Source organism: Lycorma delicatula, chromosome 2, assembly GCF_047948215.1.
Source record: "Lycorma delicatula isolate Av1 chromosome 2, ASM4794821v1, whole genome shotgun sequence".
Classification (NCBI taxonomy): domain Eukaryota; kingdom Metazoa; phylum Arthropoda; class Insecta; order Hemiptera; family Fulgoridae; genus Lycorma; species Lycorma delicatula.
The window spans coordinates 84740110-84766062 of record NC_134456.1 but is presented as its reverse complement, the minus strand read 5'-3'; the positions used below and the strand labels follow the sequence as shown (position 1 = coordinate 84766062).

At 33.0% G+C, this 25953-nt stretch overlaps 1 protein-coding gene across 2 annotated transcripts in view; it reads left to right on the top strand.

Moving 5' to 3' along the window:
- The window catches only part of Dp (transcription factor Dp), a 438878-nt gene that overhangs the window by 20727 nt on the left and 392198 nt on the right, over positions 1-25953 (top strand). For both annotated transcript variants that reach the window (XM_075357897.1, XM_075357898.1), the window contains exon 2: positions 5567-5685. In XM_075357897.1, coding sequence (XP_075214012.1) covers positions 5567-5685 — 119 coding nt within the window. The remainder of the gene's footprint in view (positions 1-5566; positions 5686-25953) is intronic.

Here is a 25953-nt window from a genome sequence, read left to right as displayed (position 1 = left end):
CATGGCCACAAGACATAACTTATCCACGAAAGTACACTCAAAAGTTAATTAAATTTCCACAATCTCACCCAGATTACACAAAACATACACCTACCATCTAACGCACACACAACTCAATTACTTACCAACTTTACACTTACCCACACAACCATCAGCCATAATCATTAAAATCATGAGCAACGCCCTCAGACCAGGAGCAAAGTGTCCACGGCCTCACTGCACCAAAGCGACCTTCCTCATGCTCGTGAGGGCCCCCAAGGCACTCAGACGTAGGCCTGTCCCGCCCGGCACTCTCTGACGCCTCATTCCCTTGCGCCAATGCTCGCCGTCTCCTATGGGTTTTTTCTGTTTTACTAAGTTCTTCTAAAACTTTTCTATTATAATAAGCAATAATAGTCCACTGCTTCACACCCTGAAGCATTATCTGCTGAAAATCCTCAGCACCTGCTGAATGTGTCCACCCGACCCAGGGCATCCAGCATGCACCTCCATTCATCCTGGAACCTCCTACAACAGAAAAAGACATTGTATGGAGTTTCCTCCACATTGCCGGACAGCGGTCTGAATGGTCAAGAGCAAACCTAAACAGATATGATCTGTAACCACCATGATGTAGCTGTACTCTAGAAATAAGTGTCTAATAATTTCTTCCTAGTTTTCAGTGAGATTGTTAGTAATTTGTTTTACCCCATTTACTTTGCAAATTGTCTCTGCTTCAGCTATTACTGTAAGCAGCTGTCTAATGGAAAACAATCAATCTGTCTTGATTGTTTTTAAACAATTAGCATCTCCCTCATTACTTCACTTTTAGATGGCCAGCCCTTCAGTAATATTTTTGATTAATGTTGGGTTTTTCTACTTAATAAATTATTTTTATGTACATTTATAATGCTCAAAAGTATTATAAGTAAATCAACTTATAAAGATATTGCCATGCTGATCAACAGTTATAAATTGTTTTTTCATTAATATAAATTGTAAGTAAAATTGAATTTTTTTATAATATCTTCTTACATTGTTGATCAAGTGACTGTGACCACAAGTTTTTAATAACATAGAATTTGTATAAAAAAGTAGCACCATTTTTCTACTTCACAACCTTGTGTTTTTCATGTGCGTACTGCTCCTTGGGTCCGCAAAATTTTGCTTGTAATTCACTTGAAAATATTGGAGCACAGTTATCTCTCTTCAGTGTGAAAATTTATTTGTGGAAAGAAAAATTCTTTGCTCATGTAGGAATTTAACAGCTATTTTCTTTTTTTTTCTTGAATAAATATAAAATAGTACCCACTAGTATTTCAATTGTATGTTATTTAACAACAGTTTATACATGTGTTAATTGAATATTGTTATTTGTAATTAATAATCATATTAATTATTTACTTTTGTAAATTATATGTAACAGTAAATTAATTATGAAATGAAGTTCTGTAAAACTTATCCAGATTGAAACAGTTTAATCCACTGGCTTGGTCTAGTGGTGAACACATCTTCTCAAATCAGCTAATTTGGAAGTTAAGAGTTCCAGCGTTCAAATCCTAGTAAAGGCCGTTATTTTTACACGAATTTGAATACTAGATCGTGGATACCAGTGTTCTTTGGTGGTTGGGTTTCAATTAACCACACATCTCAGGAATGGTCGAACTGAGACTGTACAAGACTACACTTCATTTACACTCTTTCATATCATCCTCATTCAGCCTCTGAAGTAATATTTTAACAGTAATTCCCTGAGGCTAAACAGGGAAAAAAAGAAAGATTGAAACAGTTAATACCGTTTGATGCTTTGAGGAATTTTTCATACATACACAAACATATAGTCATAGTAAATGTATAATATTACTAGGAAGTAAGAAAATACTTACTGAACAGTTAAAACATTTATGTATATAATCCTTTTTCTTTTATCGTATTTGGCTTAATTGATTTCTGATACATTAAACTAGATAATATGTTTTGTATTAAATCTCCCAAGTAGACTTAAGCTGTAATACTCTCTTCACTATAGTGAAGAGAGTATTACAGCTTACATGCTTATTACATGCTGTCAGAATATTTTAGTGGGCTTGCTTTGAATTTAAACAGTCTTTATAGTCCCTGAATGTTTTGTTTTTATCTTTTACATGAAACATTGTTCTGTTTTAGTTGTAATGATACTTTCACATTATTGTTCCTTTTTTTCACCATTCTTGGTCTTTACTAAAATGATAAATAAAGCCTAAGAACTTGTAACAAGAAGTAAAATCTGGAATGTAAGATGCATTTTTGTTGTTAAACATTTATTATCATTGTTATAAGGAAATTATTAAAAATAATTTTGAATTTTAATAAGGTTGGTTTTAGAATTGTGATTGATTATTTACAGTATTAAATAAGAATATTTAATTTTTTTTTTGTTTTCAACATTGTAATTGTATGATAGTCATCTCCCCAAATTAAAGCTTATTTCTTTTAGATTATGTGATATCAGAGATCTTATCAGTCAATAAATTATGATGCGCTGTATCTAAAAATATATGTGTTAGTATCTTGAATAATTTTTATTATGTGTGAAATAGGGGTTTTTTTAAATTTTAGCCTAGAAATGGCATATTATAATAAAAAAAAGAAGTTTTTAAGATTTAGAAAGATATAAGTAGTAAATTTCAGAGAGCACCTTACTCTCCATTTATTTTTTAGTTGATTAAAAGGAAAAATGTATTCATAAAGTAAGCAGAGGAAGAAAACTAATATTTTTATTTATTGTACGCTAGTGAAAATGAAAGTTATTAAGCTGTGTTTTTAATTTAGTTTTGTTGCATATACGACTTACAAATTGAATTTCTGTGATGTTAGTGGTAATTAATTAAAACATTTTATTATAAGTTTTTTAATAAAGAAATTATTTTAATTATTAATATGATTTTGAAATGTTGAGGTTAACTCGTTATGAATTTTGCCCAGTCTTGCCAAGAATCAAACCTAGGACTTTAAATGTAGCAGGCAAGCACGTTACTTTATGTGTCACTGTGATTCAATTTTTTGCACGATAATAGACAGGGAATCTTAAAGGGTAAAAAATGTTATCATTTCTTGAAACTATATCGTCAAACAATTGATTTTCATCGCAACATTCTGTTGTGATGGTAAACTCATATTAAAACCAGCATTTGTGGAAATCTGTAGTTTTTTACCAACAAACGTTTCCAGCATTTCGACATACTGAAAAACAGTAATAGTAGAAATGAATTCATGTTCATTTACTTTTTAAAGCATTTATGCACATAATTTCATTAGGTTTAACTTTCTGGACAATCTGCAACTTGTATCGATGGTAGACTCAATATTGTGTTTAAAAAGTGGATTTTTTATTTTATTTCAATTAATGAATTTTCTTAGACTCCCAAAAGATTGTGTTCAAAAGGTACGTTAAATATAATTTCATTTATATTGTCAGTTCTGTGAATGTTTGTCAATCCTATTAGGTCCGTACTGAAAATGCTGGTATCTATCTGTAGAGCCAATATAACCTTGGTGGTAGATGGGCTGCTTTTGTACAAACCCTAGGATGTGTCTAGCCGACTAACTAATATATCGTTTGCGTTAAGCCAGTCCCCCTAATTATTAAATATACTGTATATTTTTTGAAGATGATCGTGTAAAGAAATTATTTTGTCTCTTGTCCAGCTATTTTTCCTGATAAATTCTCTATTCTGTTTCTAAACTTAGATTGGGTAAATTTGCCAGTTTCTAATACTGTAATTATTTTTGCTAAAAAAAATTAAATAAATAAATAAATTTTACTGTATTATTTATATGTAAATAGTACATTATTTATGCAATTTGTTATTGGCACGATTCAGGATTTGTATGAGTACAGGTGTATATGTGTAATATATTTTATGTTATTAACACAATTGATATCACACAACACAACACAATTGATGTATAACTTAAGATTTGTTTGAAATTTCATTAGTATCAAGATCTGTTTTTTTTTCTACTTCTTAATTTTTATTAGGGGATCCTTTAACACTTAATTTACAATAAAAATTTGTAATAAGCGTATTTTATTTCATTTCTTTTAAAATGTGTTTTGACAGTATATTTTCTTTAAACAACTGTGAAATAAAAGTTTTGTGTGGTCGTTTTGTTTGATATTGTACATGCATCTACTTTCATCGGGAATTTTTCATTCTGGAAATAATTCCTACTTTGTAATTAACAAAATTTGTTTTACTTTCTTTGCTACGGTATAATACCCACAAGGGGAAAGAATGATAATTGTGCCAAAATTCAACTTTTCTTTTTTTAGTGTTTTGAAGGGGTTTGTAAAGTTTGAGAATTGCAAAAGGGATAAATTCTGTTGGTGAGTGTTGTGTGTTGGCTAATAAATTCATATCAGCTGCAAACAAAAACCATAACAAAATGCATGAATCATTTCTCGGTTAAAAAAAAAAAAACACTTATCTGTCCTCTCCCACACATACAACCTCGCCTTCTGCTGCTCAGTGTATGTACGTAATATTCTGTTCTTTTCATAAAAGAATGAGCTTTCTATTAATTGTTATGTCAAAGAATCAAGAAATGTTACTGTAAGTATGAACCGCAGCGGTAACATCATCTTTCACATCATATTTGAATTTGGTAGCTGATCCCAGCATCAGTGAAAACTGCCTTTGGATTAATCTGCTCTTTTCTGTCATAAACAATTTTTCAAAATAGTTAAACTTTGTAATTGATGACTATCTTTACTCGACTAAATGATTTCTTGATACTTTGATATTGAGCTACATATTCATTTTGGTTGATAACAGACCGGCCGTCTAGTAAACATTACCTTACAGAGAAAGTATTTGCTGCGTTTTGTACCTTAAACACATAGGTTGTAAAGATCGAATAAGAAACATGTACACAATTATGAATGTACAGTTTTATTGTTATGAGGGGGGTTAATCGATTCAACAGTCTTGTAAATGAACATCATAAAAGTAACATTAAAAAAAAAAATTGTGCATTGGGCAATATACAATTTTTTTTATAGAATCCATCCTTGTATTTTATGTAGATCATTTTTTGGACAAATTTTCCTTTACATTATATTCTGTTCAAAAATTTGAATCTGGTGAGTGAATTACAGGTAACTTTGGTTTATTTACAATGAGTTGGAATAATATGTTCGGAGATTTTTATAAAAGCAATACAATTATGTAAATAGTTGTACTTTTTTTTTTCTTTTCTTTATTGAAATTGATGTCTAACAGTACCTGATAGTACAAATTAAGTAGTGAGTACATAAGACTGTTTGCTTTTGTAAGTTAATGATGTACCTTCAATAATTGTTACTAATAAAATAGGTAACAACAAATTAACCTTTAATTGTAGTCTGCTTTAACAATTCACCATCTACGTGAAGTAATATATGACAGAATGGAAGGAATTATAGTTGGACCCGGTTTATATTATATTTTGAATTTATTGGCAAATTTTTAGCCGTACGGGAAAGGTTTTAGAGATGTTGAAAGTTTATTAATTATTAGTATTAATACATTGTATTTACCGATTTTAATATATTTTTGTTTTACAGGCAATCCTCAAGTCATTAAAGTACAAACACAAGGGAAGCAAATGGTGGTAGCAGGGAACAAGACGGCTGGTAATGTTAGAGCAATTATTAAATCAACAAATTCTGATGGCAGTCAGCAGGTACAATTAAACATTTTTTTTTTGTTAATTTTTCTTTTTACTTTTAAAATGCAATAACAGTTTATTTCATATTGTGCGTATCAAGTTTATTTTCTTAAATGTGCTATTTAAGTTTAAATAAAGAGTGTTAAATCTATTTGTATTTTAAACGCACGATTGTTCATTTTATTGTTTGATCGGATTTTTAAACTTGTCCAATATTTAAGCTGAAGTATTTCTTAAGTTTGTAATTATAATGATTATATATTTACTGATACCCTGTTTCAGAACTTACGTTATTTAAAATATATTGCAAAGATGTCTTATAGTTATTTATTTATTTATTCTCACAATAACAGACATAGACCCAGTTAGAATTAATTTATGATGTAACGTATGAAAAATGCCAACCCTGGCTACAATTCAAACCCAGAATCTTCCAAACTAAAGAAGAAATGCTGTCATTCCACCACAAAGACCGGTATGATTATTATTAATTCTAATAATTATTTTCATTAACATAAAGTCTTACAGAAAGTATTAGGTATTAAGTGAATCTTTTAAAGAAGTAACACATATTTGTTGCATTTCTTGATGGTATTAATAGTGATTTATTTTTGCTTTGAATAGTGTATATTCAATTAAAAGGCAAGTTTACACTTAAGCTGCCACTATCAAAAAAAGTGTTTTTTCCCCTATACAATTATTAACTTGTTTTTACAGATAACTTCATTTATTATTAGCATTTGAATGCGAATTCATAGCATGAATAATACATATAACATAGGAAATTTATAAATTAAAATGCGAAGGTGAAGAATACAGATGCTGTGGTGTTGTATCGTAAAATTGTTATTCTAATTCATAAGTGGTGTGATGTCTAGTTTCTTTCACTCAGGAGTTTCATATGTTACCCAAAAATACTAAATTAATATATATTTCACTTAGGTCCATCCTAAGAATGATGCATAATTAACTTAAAGATTACCGATCCCTTAGTCATCTAAGAGTTGTATAAAAGTAAGATTATTCTCATTGGTGCATTATAGTGAACCACAGCCAGGTAAACTAATCATCTTGTTAGTTCAGTTTTATGAGTGGAGTTAACCGTTTATTACTCGAATTATAAAATCATATTAGTCAGATTTCTGTGATTATTATTACCACTGTTATTTTAATTTTTATATGTTTGTGTATGCATGTTAAAAGTGTTGTGTGACAAAAATTGTTGCTGACTGCTTAACAGGGTACAATTTGTACTAAAACAGTCCTTAAAAAATAATTCTGAATAAATAAGGTTTATTCTGGTAAGCAAGAGGAGTGAAGCGGTTTCTTCATCGATCCAAACATATTCTTGCATTTCGATATACTAAGCCTATTGAAATTATTAGTGACACTATCAAATTGTAAACCACAGGAAATAAGTCTGTTATCCAGTGTACATCATTACTTTTGTAGAAAGCAGTTCTGATTAGCGTTTCTTATATCTCAGGTATTTTAAATTAATCATAGCTATAAAAAAGATTCACAATCCGTGTAAAAAAAAACAATTATGTGCACTTTCTGTCAAGACAGAATGCATTTTATACATTACTTCTGCATAGCAACAGAAATTTTGTTGTAAATTATATTTATTCTTATGTGCAACGACTAATATGAGTAATCTGTCGATTTTAGAATTACAAAAAAAGATAATGATATATTAGATAAAAAACAAGCCAGTATTTACGACTAACTTAAAAAGATACAACACGCATAAACAGTTTATAAATATTACAATTATGAAATTTTTGTATGTTTTCATTTCCCGTACCGAGTTTAAGCGGCGGATATTATGAGATGGTTTTTTTAATCTAAAGAAAGGGGTTCATAACTTGTTTGTATCCCCTTCCTGTTATCTTTTTTACAGCTATGATGCACCTGAAATGGACATGTTAGTACTCGACCGCTGCTTTCTCTGAGATTCTGAGATTAATGACGTTTACCATACAGTCGGTATCTTTAACAGAGGCGCAATTAAAACTGAATATTATCACCTGCATTTCGGTGGAAACGCCCTGCTGAATATCCCAACAGTACATTTGGCTCGATGGAGAAGGTGGTAAGAAACCGCTTTACTCCTGTTGCTTAACTTAATGAACAAGGCGCGGAATATCTCGTTATTATTGAGGGTGAGTGTGTAATTGTCGGAAACAATTTGAGATTCACGGCAGGTTTTTTCTTTTTTTTTCTGTTGCAATGTTCCCGTAGCCCTGCAGGCCGTAGTTCGTGACTACTTGTCGGATCGGCCGGCTCTGTTTAAGGATGCGCACCTAGATGTGGAAAATCCATCAACAGGGGAAGCCCGCAGGGCTCCGTTCTCGGTCCCTGCTTACGGATTTTTGGGACTGACATTCCCGGTAGTGGTCACGTCCCAGGCTTTCGCCGATGACTGTATCCTGTTAGTTCGTGGTAATTCACGACCGCAACTAGAAGACTGAGCGCAGGCGGATTTGTCAACCGCAGAGGGCTGGATGGACATTCAATATTAAGGATTTCTGTGCCCAAAACGAAGTTTATGTTTCTCAAGGGTGCAGACAAATTATCATACAGTCGTAAACCCCGTATTAAGTATAAAGGCTGTGTAATCAGTCGAGTTCGAGTTCATAAGTACCTAGGTATTTTGCTTGATGAGAAGTTGCTGTTTAGCAACCACATTAGGCAAGTAGCGGCGGACGCCGTCTCTGTGATGCACAAGCTTGAGAGAATTGCTCGAAAGGATTACGGGCTGTCGGGTCGTCATTTGTGCATGGTGTACCGAGGTGTCTTCGAAAGTATGACCTCTTACGCGGTGTCCGTTTGGGCGCATAGGTTGGAAAGAAATCGAGCACTTATTCAAAATTTAACGAGTGCCCAGCGCGGAGCCTTAATTTTATGTACTGTGTTTTTAAAACAACCTCCTACGAGGCTCAGTAGCCGTTTGTGGCACAGACATTACGAATTAGGGCGACCGAATGGGGTGGTAGCGGGAGAAATGCCAAGGAAACCAACCAATCTAGTTATGCACCTCCCCTTTTGATTACAGTCGACTGGACCAGTGTCCAAAAAAGGCCAAAATCCAAAAATTTGGATTATGACCTTTTTCTTAATTACAGTAATAAGCCCCTATTGAGAGCTTTCCAAATAAAATTTTAATTAATTAAATATTTTGATCTTACAAGAAGGCACATCGGTTCGAATTCGATTTAATTTCCTTTTCTTTTTTTTTAAATTTAAATGTATTGATTTATTAATAGTTATTAACCTGTGATTGTAAAAAAAATTACAATTAATAATAATTCAATAATAACAATAAAAAATACTTGAAAAATATCAGAAGTTATTAATGAAATAAAATTTTATGTCCTTTTCATTTTTTAAAAATATATATATGTAATTTAATAGGCTTACAAGGAAGTCACGTGATGTCCACATCAGATTTTTTTATTACAAATTTAAATTCGGATAAATATGTAATCGAGTGGAGAATGAAAGTCTATGAATTTTTATTTTTATGTAGCTATTCGTTAAATTTAAAGCATATCAGTAAAGAGATAATATGTCGTTTTTATTGTAACTATTCTTTATTAGTGTGTAATTGCATCTTGTTAATTCATTTAAAATTTTATTTTACCGTTCGTGTTATGTTAGTGGTATATTTTATAACAAATATTGTTTATATTTTTCTATTCGTATCGCTTTAGTATATCATCTTCGCTTTCTCGTCTTATCAATCAGATGCTCGACAAAAAGAAAAGAAATAAAAAAACAGTGCGTATGTATTGTCATACCTTCGTACGTGACAAAATATTCTATTTGTTATGATTAGTTTCTAAAGTGTGTTTAACTTAAGAATTTTATTTCGCTTTCATTTAATTGTTACAGATTCATAACTTCAATTATTTTTTTAAATTATTCCAAATAACATCGTTCATTTTGTATTAGTATAAAAATTGTATGTAATTTGTTTTTGTACGCGATTATATATTGGCATAAAGCTTATAATATAAGTTGTTTATTGTTACATGTTGAATCATTGTTTTGTTCATTAATCGGAAATTACGTAATCGCCTGACTAGTTAGGAATGCACTTATTAAGATACTACATTCCGACGGAACGTTTTACTGAAACATTTTTAAGACAATTATATGTTTAAACATTTTAATTATAATTAGCGAAATAACGTGTAAAGTATGTATATTATTTATTTTTCTTCGCTTTCCCGGCTAATAGCTCTGTTGCTGCAACAACGGCATAACTATAAATGAAAATAAGCGATCGGCCAAAATTTTGGATATGTATGTTTTTGAAAATTTCTACTACTGCGTGTCGACCTGTATGTTGATTAATTGTTGGGACTGTTTTAACATAATTCTTCGAAAATGGCTCATATAATTACGGCTTATTGCGTATTGATAGCTTTAAATTTTGCGTAAAATTAAAGACAGGGTGATGAGCAGTTTTCGTCATTTTTTTTTTGTATAATGGTCTTACAAAATTGAGATTTGGGGCAAACGCTCACTATGACGCTGCAGCCACGGCCAAGTCGTGGCCACGCCTCGGCCGTCCAGTCATAAGATGGATGTTATCGAGATGCAGTTGTGTATTTATATAATCGCTTAAAATCGTAAAGAAAAAAGTATCTGGTACATCCCGTTTTTCGAAAGGCATGTTTAAAATAAGTTTTTTTGTGATCTGCGTCAACATGAAAAAAAAATTCAATTTTCACAAGAATGTCTGTCAAGAGTTTAATGATGTAGTGAATAAAATTGCAGACAGCATAAGATAAGAGGTACTGACACATCGTTACGTCTGTGCGTAGGAAATTTTTGTTGGAATATCTATCGGAAGACAGATCCCATAAACTTGGTCTTAACTTCAGAAATTAATTTTTCTGTATCGAAATCAATCTCCGACATTATGTCGATATTTGTCAAAAAGAGTCAAAAGAAAAAAAGCATCTGAAAAATATACGTTTTCACTTTTTTGCGAATTACGCAATAAAATTACAATTCTGCATACGTTTGCACAAAACTGAACAGGTCGCTGATCGCATATTGGCCGTCTGGCGTGCGCGTTGTCCCATTACAATCGGTAGAAATTTTGGCCGCAAGATTTCGGTTGATCGTGGTGTCCAGTTGGTCGCATCGGCCACGTGCGTTTTCATTCATGCGAGTTACATACGAATTGGCCAGCTGCTTTCCTGGCCGTGGCTGCAGTTGTATAGTGCGCATTTGCCCGTGGTAAGGTGAAAGTACTTACCAATTATTTAAAATTTCGAAGTTTTAAGTAGATCGATTTTGGAGGTGGGGAGGATATTCAATATTATTTGTAAACAGTTTCTTTTTACAAACCCCCTTGACCAAAAAATATGAAATTTGGCTGAAATATTAACCAGCTTCGGCTTGATTTCGATCCTGTCGAACAAAGAAGCGACATGTTAACCAATATTTTTCTTTTTAGTAGTAGAAGTATAATTTTTTTTTAGCCTTGTTGAATAACCTTGCATCAAATCGAGCCGACTTATTGGAGGAAATAATTACTTCGATAAATAAATTACTCAAGCCAAAAGATAGAGACCTGAATGGGATCCATACTTAAAATTGTAATTTTTGTAAATTTTGATTTTCAAGATTGAAAATCCAGCTTTACTAGTATTAATGTAAATTATACTGGAATTTTTTAAAAAGGAGGATCCCGTGGGACAGAACTTACGAATTTAAAAATTTTTTCAATTACTGAAACTTTATCCGTTTTTCAAGTTGTGGTTGTTATTAAAAATGTTGTATGAAGTAGCTATTAAGCAAGTCCACCGGGCTGATGTAACTCGTCGTCGCAGATCAGTTGATTTCGAAGTCGAGAGTTCTAAGGTTCAAATCCTAGTAAAGGTAGTTTTTTATACGGATTTGAATATTAGATCGTGAATACCGGTCTTCTTTGGTGGTTGGGTTTCAATTAACCACCACACTTCTCAGGAGTGGTCGACCTGATTCTGTACAAGACCACTTCATTCACATTCATATATATCATCCTCATTCAGTGCCAAAGAATTTGGAAATCGCTACTGCATCCTGTCATGTTTATATATATATTGACATTATTATTGATATTATAATAATATTATTTCATCCGCTCCACCGTAAGCATATTTTAATCGATTTTGATGAAACTTAGTGGAATGATGTAAACAAATTGGGAATAGAGTCCTATTTATTTTCATGCGATTCGGTTTGCAGGAACCGGAGTTAGAGCAAAAAAAATGTTTGATATATTTTCAACTTTTTTTCGTTATACTGGGCGCCATCTTTAACCGAATTTTATGAAACTTGGTAGGGTGATGTAAACCTAGTAGAATAGAGGTCTTTGGGTACGTTTTCAAGATTAACTAAAACAGGAAATCCGCCCTTCTGACGCACTGCGATAGTTTTGTTTTTATTAAAAATTCTAAATTTTTAGGAAATATACTCACAGTATAATTTTGACGATAGAACGAGTCATTTGATCAAGGGTTTAACGGGTACAAAATATCTTTTCCTAAGAATTTTGATTTTTTCTTTTAATTTTGCATAATTTTTAAATTAAGAACGTCCTTTGATCAAGGGATCAGATGGCTTGTAAATTTTTTTACTGATGTTTCGATATTTTTCGTGATCGTACTCTAAATATTGCATCGACATTGTCATTAATATTTAAAAATCCTGTGCATATTTGAAATAAAATTCTGTTGAAAGCAAAACGGGGAAAGTTATGCGACCTTATGAAATTAAATAATGCTATTCAAATAAACCTTATAAATGAAAATTAAAACTTTTTTATTAATAAAAATTAATTTATTGGCGATAATTTGTATTATAGTTTTTATTTTATTTATTTTACTGCGGTAAAGAAAATATGTTCTAGAAGATGTTTTCTTTATTATTGGGTGAAGGAAGAAATTTAAGCTCTATCCAAATAATGGGAAAACTACATGGATAACAGCTTTTTTCAACGTTTGAATAATACTTTTAATTAATTCAATTCAGCTTTGAGAGCAGTACATCAGCCCTTTTTTTATTCATTTATTATTTTTTTTATTAAGGTACATTTTTGTTTAAGAGTAATATATTTAATTGTAATTTCTACCATTTAATTCATATACCTTGTCATGTAAAAACAGATTACTCATCGCTCTCACAGGCTTTGTTGCGTGGCTCCGAAAATACCAAGTCATGATTGTATTGTAGCTTTCTGAAAAAAAGTAGTTTCACAAAGTTGTTGTACGTTTAATTAATATAATACAACTCGGCTATCCAATAAAGAATGTTGGTGTACTAGTAAGGCTAATACCTAATACAGTTTTGTGACGTTATATAGTTTACATTGAAATTATTTTGAGTAATTGCAGAAAAATATATTTATACTCACACGCCCATAACACTACAGTGTCTCATAAAGAAACTAAATGTCAGGACACTTCGTACTACTGAAAATAAATAAACGTTTCGCCCCGATTTTTGTTCCAAAGTCAAATTTAAGCCGTACTGAAATTTTTGGATTTTAAATTAAGGAGTATTTATGATTGTTACGTACGAGGTGTGTAAGAAAAGTAATGAGACTGACTTTTTACTTACGAAAGTTTTTATTTTTTTCAAACAACAATATTATCCTCTTCAAAGTAGTTCCCTTGGGCAGCTACACACCGGCGAAGTCGTTATTCCCACTCCTGGTAGCAGCGCTGGAAGGCTTCAACTGGTCGGTCACAGTCTTTTGAATGTTCTCCAGAGTTCCAAAGTGACGTCCTTTTAAGACATGTTTCAATTTCGGGAAAAGTAAAAAGTTACAAAGACTCAAATCAGGGGGGGGGGGTTGAAGAACTATAGGAACGCGTTTCGAGGTAAAAAATTCACTGATGGAAATGGCCGTGTGACACGGGGGATTGTCATGATGAAGCATACACTTGTCTGCAATGTCTGGTCTCACGCGAATCACTCTTTTCCTGAGCCTTTCAAGGACACCTTTGTAAAACACTTAGTTGACAGTTTGTCCTGGAGGAACAAATTCTTTATGCACGATACCCCTGCTGTCAAAGAAGCAAATCAGCACGGTTTTGATCTTTGATTTGCTCATTCGACATTTTTTCGGTCGAGGAGATGACGGAGTGTACCACTCTTCGCTTTCACGCTTTGTTTCAGGATCGTACTCAAATATCCAGGATTCATCACCTGTGATCACATGATTGAAGAATTCTTGGTCGTTGTCAATCCTGTCGAGAAGATCAACGCATACGTTTCTTCGATTGTCCTCCTGTTTCGTTATGAGGTTTTTCGGCACCAATTTCGCACAAACCTTTCGCATGTCTAAATCGTCTGTCAAAATTCGATGTACGGTGAAAGCGTTTAAATTTAACTGTTCACTCATCATGCTTATTGTTAAACGACGGTCTGATCTTACAAGAACCTCGCACGCTCAACGTTTCCGTCAGATTTTGAAGTCGAAGGTCTCCTTAAGCGAGGTTGATCTTCAACGTGTTCTCGGCCTTCCAAAAATGATTTGTGGCAGGGGAAAACTTGTGCTTTTGATAAGCGATGTTCCCCATAGGCCTGTGTCAATTTTTCAAAGATCACACTCGCGATTCCCCAAGTTTAACACAAAACTTGATTGCGCAACGTCGCTCTAAATTCCGATGGCCCATTTTCGTAACGCACAAAAAAACACAACCTCACTGATGGCGCTGTCAAAAATAATGTGTTGGCTGAACGGAGTTGAAACTCGTACTAAGCATGTGGAAGGGATGAACAAACCGGTCTAGCATAGACCGGTAGACATAGAGTTGCCAGATCTCTCGCAGTTACCAATCTCATTACTTTTCTCACGCACCTCGAATAGTTTTTGATGTGTAAAATAAGTCTTAGGACTGTAGCTCTAGTAATTTTTGATAAAATTATTGTAAGATGACAAAAAATTTACAATAATTAGACTCTACCTATCTCCGTGGCAGATAGGTAGCGTCTCGGCCTTTCATCCGGGAGTTCCGGGTTCGAATTCCGGTCAGGCATGGTTTTTTCATACGCTACAAAAATTTTATTTCCATATTCCAACGTACAAGGTTCTACCTTGAATTAACTCTTTTAACTTGTCAAGGAAAAGAAAGAAGTAATTTTCGATACACAGTTTTTTAGGTTTGATGTACAAAAACTTTGTTAAATTATAAGCAAATAAAATTTTGCAAAAAATCATACATTATGTTGTATAAATACAATTATATATTCATATAAAAAATTTAGTTACTTCATGACATTATCAGCAGAAGAAATCTAGTACACTCGTGGAAGTAATAAAGTTTACAAAATGATTTTTTTCTTTATGTTCTCGTATATTAAAATTGATTGTAATTAAAAAAAAGGCAGAAATTTAGGAAGGTTTCTCTTTTATAAAAATGTTTACGTGTATCTACGAATAGAAAATTCAGTGTTACCTATCCAAATTAAAAACAAAGTTTGAATATTTATTTTTAATTTATAAATTATCAAGAGGTTTACAAATATGTTAAATTTAGCGCAATACAGAAGTAATAAAACGATTTGTGTCTATTTTATGTCTTTTGCTTCAATGAAAAACCGATTTTTAAAAGCTTTTATTTATTTTACATTAGCTGTATTTATATTAATTTCTTAGAATTAAATCCTCTACAAGTTTTATTACAAAATATTTCGCATTTATTTAGTCACTTAAAGCCGCTGTACTACAAACCTAAAAAAAAAACAACTTATTTTTTGACATCGTATCTTGTGTTTACGTCGTTAACTATAACTCAAAAACAAAACGTTTCAAGATCTATGTTTGTATGAACGTTTTTCATTTTTTTCACCAGTAGATCATGTCCTAAAAGTTTTTTAGTGGGACACTGTATATTAAACGGCAACGGAATAGCTAATCACTCAAAAATTTACACCGCAATAATTTACATCTTTTTTCTCTTTTTTTAAGAGTGGTACATTCATCACGTTTTACCTTTTCCTAATCTTTCTTAATTCTCTGTATAAAAGATATATAGACTCTAAGTTACAAAATGTTTTCTCTAGATAATTTTTTCCGATTTGTTAACAATGTATCTGCTTTGGATTCTTTTATCGTATTATGTTAATATGTTAGAAATCACTTAGCGAGTATGAATATGTTAAATATAGCTATTTAATTTGTATACGTGTAGTAAAGAAGCAAATTAATAATAATTGTAAAGACAATTTAAATTTTCCACTACAAAATTGCTCACTTTACTGGAAAGAAATGTATGCATGTAAGAACCAAACAGTTATGATTGTTAAAATCTTAAATACGTTAATTTTAACCTACATCGGTTTAAAAAAAAAGTAGTGCTGTTAAATGTTTTAAGTAATATATTTGATTCATCATTATATAATTTGAATCATTAATTTATCGTAAAAATGTTTAAATATTTTTTTATCAGTAAGTATATAAATTTTATAGTTATCTTGTATTACAATGTAAATAATGCTCCGCATTAAATAATAGGGGAAAAATCAGGAAGAAATTAAAAATTTTCAAATAAAAAATATATACACGTATTAAAACATCCTATTATTAATTTCGTTTAGGAATTCACTTAAACGCACGAATGCAATTGTTATTACGATAACCGTACAATAACAAAATATTTAATGAAACGCAAGGCTGTTTGGAGGGTGCATTACTTTTTTATGAATTTCAGTATACTTATTTTCGTTATTTTCTGTTTAGCCTCCGGGAATTACTATTCAGGTATTACTTCAGAGGATGATATGTATCAGTGTAAATGAAGTGTAATCTTGTACAGTGTCAGTTCGACCATTCCTGAGATGTGTGGTTAATTGAAACCCAACCACCAAATAACACCGGTATTACGATCTAGTATTCAAATCCGTATAAAAGTAACTGCCTTTACTAGGACTTCAACGCTGGAACTCTCGATTTCCAAATCAACTCATTTGGGAAGACGCGTTCACCACTAGACTGAACCGGTGGGTTTCCGTTATTTTCTGTTGGGTAGTACTAACGGTCTGACCGGTTGTGTATAAAGAATGACGGACTACGTTCTGTTTATTACTACTTGAACCCAAGGGAAAGGTATTATCTTAATTATTTGTCCGTGAAGCTCGCCTTCCTTGTGATCTAAAGTAGCCCTAAAACCGATTTTCAAGGACATCTAATGAAATCGTTGCCGGAGTCGATTTTCAGTCGTAACCCTACTTCGTACACTTAAGTAAAACGTAACAGATTTACGGCTAGACTTACAATTCACCGGCTTGTCTTTTCGTACGAAATTTAAAGAAACGCTAAGGACGGTGGGATTTTAAGACGTTTACGATAGTGTTTGTTTATTTCCCCTTTTATTTTTTTTTTAAAGCCCTTTTACCTTTTAAGGGTAAGCGCATAATGAACGCCAGTTACCTGCTCGCTGGATGCAAGGTTCGTCAAGGCGCCCGCAGGAATGTACAGAAGTGTTGCATGTCGCACAGTAGACTCTGAAGTAGGTACCTGCGTATACCTGCTGACGGTTGCCGGCCGGTCGCCTTCATATAACAACTGTTTTTTTTTATATTTTCGTTTCCTACCGATTCGTTAAAGTTATAGTGAATTCTGATATTGTTTTATTAATATGATATCTTGATATTAATATGTTTAGTTTTTCAAAGAGCTACGGTGTAAGACAAGAAGAGAAAGAGTTAGAAACAATAACGGAAGTCGCATATATCGAGCCCGAAGGTAGTGAATTTGGTTGTAAAAGTACAGTACAGCTTGACGTCAAATCAAAACAAATATTAAAATAATCAAACGGAAAAATTTAGGAATTAAGATATAAGAGAAGTTGACCTAATAGATTGGTTCAGAATATTAAGTAATGTGCACCAAATCAGTCAAATGACTACTACAAAGGAAATGAGAATTATATTTTGTTTTCTGAGTATGTTACATACATCTTCCATGTCTTATCTAGCGCAGCTTAGATATTTGCGTCCCTTCGTGTAATGAATGTAGTTTGCACACACATCGATCCCAAGGGTATTTTTGTAATCTATATTCTATTTTGGATTTGTAATTAAACATTTAAAAACCTGTAATTAAACTTAATTAAGTAGATTAATTAATTAGTTAATAATAAAATAATAGTTACTAATAATTAGATTTGTAATTAAACGCTCCAAACTTATTTTTGTATACTTAAAAAAAATTTCTTTCTGTTTTCTTGAAATTTTTGAAAGAGATTGTGATAATAACTGTACTCATTGATGATCTGTTCTTTACAAAGTGCAGCTTTAGTAAAAAAACTGTCCATAAGAGATAAATAAATCACCAACGCTGCTGCTGGAGCATATACTGATCGAATAGAATCCGTAACTCGAAAATTAATGTCATTTTCTTGACATTAACGGGAAAGTTGTGCACAGGGGATTAATTACCGTCTAGCTCACCGACACGAACCAGCAACCTGCAACCGGCGACGTTTATGCAGAAAACCAGCGTTCACTGTGCCCTACCCTTACACCTGTGTTGGTTCTGAAAACAATCGGACGGCTGAAAGAACCGGTTTCTTTTTTAATAAGAAAATATATAGTATTTATTGTTTGTGAACGCTAGCAACAACTCCTGTATTCATTATTGCATAAGGTTATGCTATGAATTCGGGTATTGTGTTTTTTATACTGAACAAAATATTGAGAATAATTGGCCGGGAGAGTTATGCAGGCGTTAAGTAACCGATGCGGGTACTGAGATGAGCGCTCTTAGCGAATCGACCAAAGAGTATTTATATCTTTTGTAAACGTGTCTTACTGTTCGATTTTGTTTTTTCGTCTTCAGTCATATGTCTGGTTTGATGCAGTTCTCCAAAATTCCCTGTTTAGTGCCAGTTGTTTTATTTCGATATACCCCGTAAATCCTACATCCCTAACAATTTGTTTTACATATTCCAAACGTTGTCTGCTTGCACAATTTTTTCCATCTACCCGTCCTTCCAATATCAAAGCGACTATTCCAGGATGTCTTGATATGTGGCCTATAAATCTGTCTTTTCTTTTAACTATATTTTCCCAAACTCTTCTTTCTTCATCGATCTGTCGCAACTTTATTATCACTTTATCCACCCGTCTGATGTTTAATATTCTCCTATAACACCGCATTTCAAAAGCTTTTAAGTTTTTCTTCTCAGTTGCTCTGATCGTTACATAGAAGTTTCACTTACATATAAAGCTACGCTCCAAACATGTACCTTCAAAAATGTTTTCCTGGTGTTTAAATTAATTTTTGATGTAAGAAAATTATATTTATGAGTGAAAGCTCGTTTCGCTTGTGTTATTCGGCATTTTATATCGCTCTTGGCTTCGTCCATCTCTAGTAATTCTACTTCCCAAATAACAGAATTCTTCTGCCTCCGTAATCTTTTCTCTTCCCATTTTTATATTGGGTGGTTGATCTACATTATTTCTATTACATTTCATTACTTTCGTTTTGTTGTTTATATTCATGCGGTAGATTTTGCGTAAGACTTTGTCCATGCCATTCATTGCTTCTTCTAAATCTTTTTTACTTTAGCCTAGAATTACTATATCGTCATCAAATCGTAGCGTCTTTACCTTTTCACCTTGTACCGTTACTCCGGATCTAAATTGTTCTTTAGCATCATTAACTGCTTGTTTTATGTAGATTAAAAGGTAACGGGTATAGGGAACATCCTTGTCGGATTCCCTTTTTTATTACGGCTTCTTTTTTTATGTTTCTCGATTATTCCTGTTGCAGTTTAGTTTATTTACAATTCCTAATTAATGTAAACAGTTGTTTTTGCATCTCTATACTTCAACCTTAAATTTTTAAAATTCTGAACATTTTATTCCAGTCTACGTTATCAAATGCCTTTACTAAATCTATAAATGCTATGTATATTGGTTTGTTTTTCTTTAATCTTATTTCTACTATTATCTAAGCGCTAAAATTGCTTCCCTTGTCCCTATGTTTTTCCTGAACCCAAACTGGTATTTTCTTAAGGGCAGCAATAGACGGGCGGCTTAGAGCAGTCGCAGTTGGCAGCAAAAATGCAGTCGACTTGTTGCCGGATTCGACTGCAATCTACGGCTCCAAGCTATCCTAATAGCAGTCAACTTGCTGCTGGCCCGACTGCAAGTCAACTGCACCTAGCTGCTTCGTTGTGTAAATGAAATTTTTATTTGGAAAAAGAAAATTCTTCATTTGCAAAATGGATTTCGAGGAGAAAACACTTCTTCTGCTAATGCCACGTCTTAAACGACGTAGAAAACGCCGCAGTAAGTGGGTGCATCTTATTTAACAATTAAAACAGTATGGACAATTTAATACTTTGTATCTTCAACTTCGACAAGATCAACAAAGTTTTTTCAGCTCCTTTCGTATCTCAGTTGCGTTGTTTGATGATTTAGTAAATATCTTTGGAAAAAAGATACAACGGAAAGATACAATTATGAGGAAAAGTATTTCTTCTGCAGAAAGGATTGCAGTTACTTTAAGGTGAGTAAAAGAACACTTTATTTTTTTAATATTTTATTTTATCCTTTATTTTATACATTACAATTTATTGGAAAATATCAGAAATTATTGAAGATTGTGATTGTTCACTATTGACCGAATTGGGAGACAATGCCACAGTTTCTGTACTTGTATTTTCTGAAAGATTAGGTCTTGGACCGTACGAAGAACTAGAGGGCCCAGTGAAGTACCCTTTATTGTAATCATAAACGTTATTGTTACCGATCTGTGAATATGAGGATGGTTGGTTGGCCTGTGAAAGCAGTGTGTGATGTGTTGATTAATTGAACATGGTTTGCGTCGGATACGGGTATGAGTATTGACAGGGCGATACGTTATTTTCAGAGGACAGTATTTTGTATTTTTTTAAATTTGTAAAATGTCAGCCCTAGCATCTAATTTATAGTTGTCAGAAATCTATTTGAAATCCCCACACAAAGCTAAAAGGAATAATTTGTCATCATCTGGTTCATAATTTTGATTACTTAACTTCATGTTAATATTAGCCATCAATTGTTCGATTAAATTATCTTCTTTCGACGCACTGACTCGCTTGCGATTTCTTTTATATTTTTGTGGCCCAGCTGAATCCTCTGCCGCTGTGTCCGTATTATCTTCATGAAAATTGTTATCCGTAACAGCTTTCCCTTCAGCCAGTGGTAGCAAGAATGACAATTGGTGAAAATATACGTATTGTATTTTGTTTGCTCCTCACGTTCATAGACATTGGATCATATGGAAGACACGCCGATTCAGCAGGTTTTGAAAACAGTGCATTTTGTTATCGTAACTAAGCTAAGCTTGGGTAGGCCAGGATACGTTTAAACATAGTTCTGATATCATTCTGTGTTTTCCCTTATAATCTGAAACTTTCATTACATTCATAAAATTACTGCCTAAGCTATACCCACCCATTTTCTTTTGGTTGTGATCTCTACACATTCAAGCTTTTTCATAATGTTATTCGGTATTTTCCTTTACCTGTAAGATGTTATCGCGTTTTTCATATGGACTTATTTCCTTGTGGACAAAAATTTCTACGTTTTAAGAAACCTACAAATCGGTAGATTTATTTACTTTTCTCTTGCTACGTAAATCATAAAAGTATCAATCAATTCAAAAGAACTAATCCACATTTCTCTTTTTTCCTCCATAAATTTTTCCATGTTTTGCTTATTAACGCCCGTTTTTTTTTTTATCAACAAAATGAAATGGAAATGAAGTTATTATAATATGATTAAACGCTGGACAGCTCAAAGTTATTAATAGCAATCCATTTATCTAAACATTGTTTCCTGTTCTTTATGCAGTTTATTAATAATTAACGGATGCAGTAGTGATACTGCATATGTCCTTTCCCCGTTGTTGAAACGAATGAGAAACATTATTTGATATTTTTGTTTAAATATTTAATGTTGATCGACTTGTCCACCTTTATGATAATTTCGTTTTGGAAATAAACTTTCATAAATTCCAGCTAGTATGTAATTTTACGTTATAATGGCGCCACTCGTCATTTTGTGAATTATACGCTTTAATTTAACTATGGTTATTTTTATCTTTGAACTGTCATTCATCACAACTTTATTAATGCAACGTTTTAATTTATTATTTGTCACGTCTTTATCTACTAAAAGGCTAGATTGTGTACCGACAATTTCCCTTCCTATCGATGTATCGGCTGAATTATATTGTACTCTTAACTCTTGCATAAGAAGATAGCGTATCGTGTTATTTCTTCACAATCGATATAAGTTATTCGTTCTATAAGGTTATTTTTGTTTTTTATCCTTTCAAATAGAAAATTTGGGATCTATCCTCAACTTGTTGACGAAGTTCATCATTGAAAAGTTCGACTCGTCGAACGAGCATGTTAATCGATACCAGGAACAGCCGAGATCTACTGCTCCGCTAGGCATCGGAGCTTAGCGCCTTTTCTCAGCTCTAAATATATAATTACCTCCGCTCCTTACTGTTGCTCCATGTTATTACCTCCGTTGGGAGCCTTCTCTCGTTAATTATTCCTTTCATCTTTGTCAATGTAATAAAATGAACACAATCAACCCCGAAAACGACACAGGAATTTCACTATTAGATTGCACTGAAAATGAACTGGGTGAGTATCGGGGGGGGGGGGGGGGTTAGACCGTGGAGAAGTTGTCCTGAGCAAATAATCACTCAAATTAATAATGGATGTACACAAAATGAAACGAAGACAACTAATCATATCATTTATAGATTTCCAAAAAGCCTACGACGGTATTCATAGACCATCGATGCTGAAAATACTAAGAAACCTAGGATTACACCTGAAACTAGCAAAAATGTTAGAACTAACGTTAACTGACACATACTCTAAAATAAAATTCAGAGGAGAAATATCAGAACCATTCCTAATCAAAACAGGTTTAAGACAAGGAGATGGACTGTCCCCACTGCTCTTCAATTGCGCCCTAGAATATGTAATGAGAGATTGGTACAAAAAAGACCCGCCACACGTAACAATTGAAGGAAGGAATCATTTAAACCATATCAAAGTAAACCGTCTAGGATTTGCAGATGACCTAGCGTTTCTAGCCAATTACATCGCAGAAGCTGAAATCCAAGGTATTTCATTGGAAGAACAAGCAAGAATAATACGCCTAAGAATATCATATGAAATGACTTGAAAAATGACAATAAATCCCCTGGTATTGAACCACGTAATCATAAACGGACACAAAGTCGAGCTAGTTGAACGGTTTAAATATTTAGAAGAAAATATCACACATGACCTCAAAGAAAAAATAAACTGGAAATAAAGAACATATAAGCTCAATTATGCACAAAATACTACCAAAACAAAAGATGCATGTCGATAGATACCAAACTCAGACATTACAAATCTGTAATCAGACCTATATCATATGGAAGTGAAACACTTCAAACTAAGATGCAACATTTCCAACTCAGCAGAGATGCAAAGAATGGAAAGAGGAATTCTAAGAACGTGGATAAATAAAAGACGACTTACTGATGGGGGAGAATGGAGACTCAAACCAAACCAAGAAGTACAAAAAAGACGTAGGACCAGCTCTAGACTACTTTAGGAAAAAAAGAATCTCGTTCTTTGGACACATAATAAGAACAGAACCGAACAAGCTCGTCAGGAAACCGGTCGAGATATACTGAAAAATGTCCAAAACACCGACCAGGATAACCGAAATAAACAAGATATGCAAGAACTAAAAATCACAATAAGAGATTTACGAAACAAAACTGACAATATAAAAATACTGAAAGAAACAAACTCCAGATTTAAAATTAAAGAAAAGAAAACAACAACGGGGGGATTGTTCAGAAGAACTCAAAAAAGCAAGATCTGACAGAATGAAAAAGTATTTGAAAGCAATCAAGAAAAAGAAAAGACGAACCAGAGTTGACTAAAGTGGTCCATGGTGACCTCAAATTCTAAAAAAAAAGAACTCAAATCCGGATATCTTGCAAAACGAATTTCATAAATAGCAGGAATCCTGATGTTACAATCAATTTATACGTACGGCTCTAGAAACGTTAATTTTATTGGTTGTGGCTTTGTGATTGGCAGCAGAACGTACATGTTTGATCTTCCCAGCATCACCAGTATTTTCATCGTAGAACTTTATGCCATTAATAAGGTCTTACTTATAATCAGCCCAAAATATTGAGATGTTCTTGTTTGCTCAAATTCCATGAGGGCCTTGGAGACGATTAAATGACGTGTATTCCAGTCACCCTGTGGTTTTCGAGTTTCATTGTGCCATTTTGCGAATGACTGGAGGTAATACAACAGTGAGCTTCTGCTGGATCCCCAGCCATATAGGAATTTCAGGCGATGAATACGTAGATAGTGAGGCAAAAGAGGTTTATTTTCAGCATACTTTTGCCAGTCGCGTTGCTTCTAAGCTTCTAACGATCTTGTTTGTCTCCTGAAAAGGTTAGTTCACGATTAGCGGCAAAGCGAATGGGAGAATACCATGAGCAGTAAACTTCATCCGATTAGGTACACTGTTTTACCATGGAGCTTCTCATGCAGAAATAACCGGCGAGAGGAGGTTATCTGCCGTTTACGAATAGGGCACACTAAGCTCGCTCATGGATATCTGATGACGCAAACACACACCCCTTTGTGCTCGCTGCGACTGCCGATTAACAGTGCACCACATCCATGTAGATTATATGTTAAGAGGTGTTACGTCGCAAGTTTCATCTAGGGGCTAACATGCCAACTATTTTAGAAGATAATGAAATCTTGCTATCGTATGTTTTACGATTTCTTAGGACCTTCCGTTTATATTCAAGTATTTAAATTATTGTAGTGTGTTTCAGCTACTTGTGAAATTTGCCGTAAAGCAGATGGTAATTTTATTATTTTAATGTGGATATATAATTTGATATGCCCTTTTTTTTACAACAGAAATATCGTGTCCGGGTGATGATAACGCGAAAACGTTTTTCGCCTGCAAACCCCCCCCCCCACAAAAAAAAAAACCAGAGTTCATTCAGTTTCAAGGACTTAATTTTTATGACTGGCAATAGTGATCTGTTAGATGGATTGGTCGCATTTTTACAGGAAATCTGGATATGGAGAGATTAAGTAAAATGAGAAAACAAGAGGTAAGATTTTTTTTTTTAAAGTTTTATTATGATAATTCTTGAAACGACAGTTGCCATCGGTTAATACCGGTTCGTGTACTGTTCCAACGATTGTATTTCTAAAACTGTTAAAAAAAAACCCAAAATATGAGAATTGGGTAAGAACTTAACATATTATTATTTAAAACAAGTTTTCAAAAAAGTCACAAAAAAATTTGCTGAATAAACAAAGAAAAAAGCATTAATTTCGCGTACTTGTAAAATTTCATGTTTGTCACTTGATGCCGTTGTACTCGCGGTGTATAAAAATATGTTATAATTTAAATCAGAAAATGCGGTTTATGAATAGTATTAATATGGTTTCCTAGAAAATCGCGAAACACGGTTGAAATTATTAATAATGATTAAGTTGTTCTTCGGAATGTAAAGTTTTATTTAAAGTCTTGATAACATTGTAAAACATACAAGTAGAAAGATAAACTATTCTTGGAAACTAGAGAAAAAAAAGAATGGCTGGCAGATAAAAGGAAAGTATCCAGTAATCTTTACAACGTCGGCAGGAAGTATGAATGCAGTATAAGTTGGGTATGATATAGAAATGTGTGTTGTTTTATCTTACCAAAATTAAATGTTGATTTTGTTGTTGTTTTACATAATGTTAACCGTATTTATAGAAAAAAACAAATATAAAATGTATTGATAAAATAAATAAAAAAAGTGAAAATTTAATCAATCCTTTATCTACTTCTTTCCTTTAAATAGCTAATTTACTGAATTATTATTATTTTAACTGAAGGATCTGATATTTTTTCAACATTATTTCATTTTGCAGTATAATTGCAACTGACTCACCGGGTTGGTTTAGTGGTGAACTCGTCAAATCAGCTGATTTCGAGGTCATTAGTTCGAAGGTACAAATCCTAGTAAAGTCAGTTACTTTTAAACGGATTTGAATACTAGATAGTGGATACCGGTGTTCTGTGGTGGTTGGGTTTCAATTAACCACACTTCTTAGGAACGGTCGACCTGAGACTGTACAAGATTACAATTCATCTATATTCATAAATATTATCCTCATTCATCTTATGAAGTAATACTTGGGTGGTTCCGGAAGCTAAACAGAA